The sequence below is a fragment of the Sapajus apella genome, unplaced genomic scaffold, assembly GCF_009761245.1.
Source record: "Sapajus apella isolate SASKATOON/1434 unplaced genomic scaffold, GSC_monkey_1.0 scaffold47, whole genome shotgun sequence".
NCBI lineage: Eukaryota > Metazoa > Chordata > Mammalia > Primates > Cebidae > Sapajus > Sapajus apella.
Window position 1 is genome coordinate 893,681 of NW_022436987.1, and position 7,295 is coordinate 900,975.

Below are 7,295 nucleotides of genomic sequence, written 5' to 3' on the forward strand. Positions count from 1 at the left end.
ACCCCATAACTACAGGCTAGGGAAACTGATATTTTACAATGAAAAACAGAAAATAAGCAACTGCGACTGAAAGTCAGTTTTTAATTAGCCTTAATAGCTAACCCTAATGTCTCCGACTGGGGCAAGTTATTCAGTGAATGTTGAACAAGATAGAACTTGATCATTTGCCAAGTGAGTTTTTCTATATTTGAAAAAGCAAATATATATTGTGAAAAAATGTATTGAGTGATTTCAACACAAAAATCTGAGAATCAGAAAGCTAGTAAATACTGACTAAATGTTGAAAAGCAAATAAAAAGAAAAATCTAAAACTCAATTCAAAACCTGTGTAACTGAGTTACAGGAATGGAGGTATTTGACATGTCAATTAATCAAGAAAATATGGAGATTGATTGCATTCAACAGGAAATATTCAATATTTAGAATTCAAATATCTATAAGAAAATTTTTACAAATAACATAGAAATAAAAATTTATTATAAAATGGAAAAAAATTATAAGACTATTTGAAAATTTATATAAACTAGACAATATGACCTTATTTTAAAACATATCTAGATTTTTTCAAAGTAATTTGTTAATAAACCGTCTCAGCCTTCAGTCCATAATAAAACATATAAACAAGTTGATAATTATCATTTACTTAGATGATATACACTGTAAAATATTTATATTACCAGTTTGAACAAATATATTTTATTTCATAAAGATGAGGCTTATTTTTCACAAGTCTGTTAATTAAGGAATTAGGCAATGTTCATTAGACAATAGTAAAATTATATATATATTTACATGTGTGCGATGAAATAAACAATAGGAATACTTTTAGTGTTACAGAAATACTCACTCTTCCCATTCATATGCCTTATTATGAAAATTCTCAATTTTACAGTGGAAATAAAAGGATGCATTTTTTAAAAGCCTAAAAAATATTGAAGCCAGTAATGTGATTTCTGATATTTAGATGCAGATAGTAAAATGTTAGGATTTTTAAAAAGACTTGAAACAAAACGGAGGAAGATTCCTATCATCAGCATGACCCTAAGTGCTGTGGATCCATCTTTGTCATTGATGTTTTTCCTTTATTTTTGCTCATAACTGTATATAGAATTAGCACATATCCCTTTTTGTCTCTCTGTATAAATAAATACAGCTTTCTGGGATGACTTGCAGGATCCTCTGGAGGGAGAGGCAATGGCAGAGTAGCTTTTATAGCTTCACCACTCTAGGGCTGCCTCTGTTGCTGCACAAATGGCTCAAAGTAGCACTTTCTTTGAGGCCACTTCTGTGTGTTAGAGCAAAGTCTGGTCCCGGAGGATGTTCTGCTTCCCTCTGTTCCAGCCCTAGAACTCCACAGGCCTTGAGAAGCTGTATTTAGCTGCTGCACCACTTTCTTATGACTGCTGTCTCTAAGCCCTTTCGCTACTATTGGAGTCTTCTTTCTCTCTTATGCAAGTGGATCTTTATTTGCTTAGTGTGCTTTCCTTTGGGCTGAGGCTATATCCTTTTGGAAGAGCTCATTTGCTTGACCCTTTTGAGATTTTCAAATGCTGAGGACCACCACAGCATGGCTTTATCCTCTTATGTTTATGAACACTTAGAGCCTGCAACTATTGTTCCCAGTTTTACCAGTCAATTCAAAACCACCTGCCCAGGTTTTTCTTAGTATATAGTCCTCTCCAACTGGGAGCAAGATTTTTCTGTTGTGGTTTTGCTGAAGATGTCATCTCTATAGGTTTTTATTTTGTTTTGTTTTCTGTCCTGGTTGTTTAATGAGACATTCAGAAGGTGTTTGAGAGCAATTCAAGTCTATACTGCAATTATGTTAAGGAAATGATCATGTTATTTGATCCCTATGACTTTATTTTAGAAAAGTTATTCACAATCCTATGAGGAAAAAAATTATTGGCTATTGCCTTTTAAAAAGTAGGGTTTTTTTAATGTCTTTATTCCCTAATCATGCATTGAGGTTTAGGTATGCCATGACCTGTCCATTGCCTGTTTATTCTCCAGTTAAAGTCCACATGTCATTTGTTTTCAATCTTCTAAGTGTGCACCTGCCTGTGTGGCCTGGGTTGTGTTTTCTTGGCACGGGTTTTCAAAGGATTTCTCTCTAGTGCCTTTAGTTCTCTGTGAATTTGCCTCCAGCTATCCCTCCTCTGCTCAGGCACATGCTTAAGCTTGTTTTCTGGGTTGCTCACTGCAGGACATGAGCCCATATTTCAGCCAACTATGCAGCCAAGCTGCCACTGCCAATGAAGTGGACTTACCACCCCATCAGTCAACAACCTCTGTTAAGCTTCCGTTTGGAGTGCTCATTACCTGCCTCTAGTCATTCAGTTCTCTCTGTAGTCATGCCCAAAGGATGAAAGCATGTGACTTTTCCTTAAGACACATTGTACTAAACTTCTGAATTCCAGATGTTGTATGGTTTATATTTTTGTTCCATTTTATGGAATTCTGGAGTATTCTTATTTATTTCAAAAGTATACACTTGGTCATAGCTATTACATATCTTTAGTTTTAAGTTTAAAGATGTTCAAAATGATTATTTAAATATTCTGGGCTGATAGGATCTCAGGTAACATAATCTACATTATAACATTATATAACTGATACACTCATTAGTTTTTGTCTGTTTCTGATAATTACTTGAAAGCATAGATGTCACTAGGATATTGAGACGAAAAGGATTTAATTCAGGACTCTCTTTCTTGATGTGTCGGAGAAGCCACTTGTGGCAACCTGTGGCACAGTTAATTACAACATAGGGCAATCTGATGTTTTGAGTTACAAGTTGAAGCCTGGCTAACTCATATAACTACCAGCAGGTACACAACTGTAGGTGCATGTCTAGAGAGAGATTGAAAGGCTCCAAAAGAAGCTGGCACACCCAAACATCAGCAACACAAAGAACCTCTAAGTCTTTCCAGGACACTTCTCCTCTTTCAGAACTTAGTTCCCAATAACATCTTGTGTAGCCTCCTGTGAATCTCCTTAGTCTTGATGGAATAGATAATTGGGTTGAGCATAGGGGGTACAAACAGATAGACCAGAGACATAAACTTGTGCACATATTCAGGAGCATGCTTCCCAAATCGATGAACCATGGACACACTAACCATAGGCACATAGAAGATTAGCACAGCACAGATATGTGACACACATGTGTTGAGTGTCTTAAGCCTCTCATCCCTGGAGGCGATGGCGAGCACAGAGTGTAGAATGAGCACATAGGAGAGGAGGATGAGCACTGAATCTATACCAAAGGCAGAGATGACAATGAACAGGCCATACATACTGTTGATGGTAGTGTCTCCACAGGGCAGGCGGATCAGGTTGGGGTGCAGGCAGTAGGAATGTGTCAGCACCACATTGGCCTTGCAAAAAGGCAGCCTCTTGAGGAGGAAGGGAAGTGGGAAGACCATGCAGAGGCTGCGGATGATGATGGATATGCCAATGCGGGCCACACGGGCATCAGTGAGCACTGTGGAATAGCACAGTGGGTTACAGATGGCCACGTAACGGTCAAAACTCATGGACAGCAGGATGCCAGACTCTGTCCAGGAGAAAAAGTGGATGAAGAACATCTGGGCCAGGCAGGCATCAAAAGTCATCTCTGGGGCATGAAAACACACAGTAACCAGTACAGTAGGCAATGTAGAAAATGACACACCCAGGTCATTAACAGACAAAAGAGACAAGAAGTAGTACATTGGTTGATGCAAGCTCTGCTCTTCCCTGATGATATAGAGGATTAGGATGTTGCCCAAGAAGGAAATAGCATAAAGCAGCAGCAGAAGGGCAGCCAGCCAGTGCTCCAGACCCTTCATCTCCGGGAAGCCTGTTAGGGTGAAGCTGGTAGTACTTGAGATGTTATTCCGAAGCCCTCCCATCAGGGTTTCTGAGTGAATTTAGGGAAACACAACCAGAGTGAATTGAGGTGAGATGGTGGGAGAAGTGAAGACAAGGAGTGGTTGATATCTAAAACTAGGAGAGACAATGATGCTTAGATTCCAGTGCCAAAGGTTTGGAAAATTCAGAAAAAGGCAGGTTACATTTCAGAACTTCTAAAGTCTGGCAGCACCCCTAGATCTGTCATGAGCTGCAGGTTCTTGCCCATAAAAATCTTTGACTAGTTTTTAGGTATTATCCTTTATTTTTCTTGTGTCTATATATTTTTTTACATTGGTTAAAATATTTCTCCAATGGTGAAAAACTGTTTCCCCTTTCTCTCCGCACCAGGTCACCGCCATCAGTTTCTTCCATAATAAGTGAGGTGCACCATGGCCTCCATGAAGTCTTTCCATAATATTCCCACCTACTGACTGATTCCCTCTTGTGCAAGTGATGACACCTTTCATGTATATTCTAAGCTGCCTCTCCTCTCTTGCCTATACTCAAGCACCATTTCAGTTCTTTACCCCTTCTTTGTGGCTTGAACCCCTTACTCATCCACCAAGGATCCAGAATGTCACACTCCTCCACACTTTATTCTCTTGGTTTTTCTCTTGTATATTTTAACATGGTTTTTAAAATCTCTGTTTAGGTCACAGATTCTCAAATTCTGCTGTATCTTAGACTCAATTAAGAAGCATTAAAATATTTCTTTCCTCAGAAGAAACTTATACCAACTAAATTTGGCTATGTGCAAGTAGAACTCACAAATCAGCATGTGCTTAAACTCATAGGCAATTCCAAGTGTGAGAATCAGGCATTTAGATCACTCCTATCATCATTCAAATTTGTCCCACCCACATCACTTCTTCCCCCGAGCATCAATTTTGGGAGTTACTATCATAGGAAACAAACAATCACAAACTACAGCAAACCTCTTAATTGCCCCTTCATATCTTCCTAGTAATCACCCATTTTCCACTCACTTTCACAACTAATACTTTTGAAATTATTGTCTACCCATAACGTCTTATTTGTTTCTGCTCTGTACGTCAGTTATCCCAAATATATGTCTGCTGCCCAGGCTTCTTTTCTCAATATGTGTTCATGCATCCAATTTCCTATTGGACTTCCAAATGTAAGAGCTCACTGTCATCTCAAACATAACAAGTGCAAAATTGTACTGTATGTCAATTATTATGTCTGATCATCTTCAAACTTATCACCTCATCACCGATCACTGTCTATTCGTGTGGTCATGCCTGAAAACCCTGGAAGTCATTCTTGTTTATTTCTCACCTTCTCCTGTTCACTTATCTATTAGTCCATTGTCAACCCTGGTTTCGTCTCTCCATCTCACTTCCAGCTGTCACTCGTCCCCCAACATCTTTAACCAGAATGTCTGCAGAACCTTCCTGAGGATCTCTCAGCTTAGTGTCGTGTATCTGTCTAATCCATTCTACACAAAGCAGCCAAATTATTTGTTTTTAATGTAAATAGAATGTTGTTACTCTCCTACTAGAAACCTTTCAATGGCTTCACTTACCTTATGAAATAAAAACTTAAATAAAAGTTCAAATCCTTACCATGGCTCATAGAAGCTGAAAGGCAACCTAAGAACTTGCCATCTTCCTATAATTTTAATCATTCATTTCATTTCTTCTCCTGGTTTTGCATGTTAAACGCCCTCACACATATTTTTCTCTGTGGCTTTTCTGATCACACCTTAAAGTATAGTGCATTTATTACATATTTGTTGAGTTAGTTGATTAGTATCTTTGTTTCCCCAGCAATTTATACATCCCTGTAACTGCCTGTATTTCTTCTCATTATATTCTCAATGCTTAGGTGAGTGACTGGGCATATAGAGACCTAGACTAGGACTCAGAGATTACCAGTTCTAGTTTTAATGGTTAAATATTGATCAAATAAACTATTTTATTAATGGGAAGAATGTATTAAAATATGAACTATGTATTTTGAGTGTAAAATAATTTAGGTAAGTAAAAATAGTTCCCCTAGCATCTAACAACTGAGTTTTTATTTCACCTTTGCTACATACCAGCTGTGAATTTAGTTAGCTTCTTCACATCTTATTTTTACATCTCTAGAATAGAAAAAGTAATGCAAAGTAAAGCATTAATGGTGCCCATTCTTGTTCCTGGCACAAGATGTACTGAATAAATGGCAACTAGGAGAGTTGTGATAAAGAGGGACATTGAGGGGCTGAGAGTTCCTGGTCCTATCTCCAAACTGTCCTCCCACATTCAGTTTCCCAAAGGTTCCCTTCTTTTGTTTCAGCATTTTATCCACTGTCTATGAGAATAGCGGCATATGAGTTAATCACACTGAGGCTTTCACACCAAACAAAGGCTTCAGAAGATGCCCCTCTAGCCAGAGCTGTGCATGCTCAGAACCACAGAGTGAGGCTACAAGGATGAAGCCAGCATAATGGCATTTCAGGCACCAACTAGGTGGGAATGTGCATGTGGGGATAGAAGCGGAGTGCAGGGAAAAAAATTTAAACTTAAATCACAGACTGCCTCTTCTTCAAATCCTTGTACCCTAATCACTTAAGGATTTTGAAACTATGAAGGAGGTTCCTGAGTGTCTGTATGAAGAAAGAGATGAGGTCTCCACTTACCTCCTCAGGGTAGCTCCGGTGGGTGGGAGAAGAAAGGCTGGTGAAGTGTCCACTGAAGGGAGAAACACACAGCCCCACTGCCAGCCTCCGCCCACTCCCTGTTCTGAACTCTATAAAGCTGCAACTTCAGAGCCCCCTGGGTCTGCTAAGTCCAAGGGCTCCAAGAGGTAGCTGCGCGGCAGGGAATGTGAAAAATCTTGAATGAGCAACTCCTCTGTTATCTGCCCTTTCTCCCAGGTGGAGGTTTCAAAGAAATTGAGAATGAAAGCTGGGTTGACCTGGACTGATCAACATATTTAGCTCCTTATTTTGCAGGAAAGCCGAAGCCCAGGAATAATCCATTCAGTAAGCCAGCAACAGAGTAGAATTGAATTCCAGACCACTGATTCTGACTGATTTTCAGATTCGTATTCTTTCCGCTAAGCATACCACTTCAAAAAGTCAAATGGCATAACCACTAACAGCCTAATTATCAAATAAGGTGACCATCTTTCTTTTCCCCAAACTGTACTGGTTTTAACACTGAAAGTCCTGCATTAGGAGAAACTCCTTAGTTTTGGCCAGCTCATATAACTAGCCACCCTAATGCCAGACTTGGATTCCAAACAAGCGCCTTCCCTGTCTAAATTAATGTCCTTAAGAAAATTAGTCAATTTGTTCATGTTTCAAATTTCTTCTTTGTAAAATGATATACAAATTCCTATAGATCTGGGCATATTTGAAAGAGTATCACATTGTAAACACTTATTAATCA

General features: G+C 38.8%; 1 protein-coding gene across 1 annotated transcript; it reads right to left on the bottom strand.

Annotated features, from left to right (window-relative positions):
• Positions 1-2,948: 2,948 nt before the first annotated feature.
• Positions 2,949-3,896, bottom strand: LOC116525318 (olfactory receptor 51I2-like). Its single transcript, XM_032241118.1, has one exon. The coding sequence runs from the start codon at positions 3,894-3,896 to the stop codon at positions 2,949-2,951; it is 948 nt and encodes a 315-aa protein (XP_032097009.1).
• Positions 3,897-7,295: the final 3,399 nt, after the last annotated feature.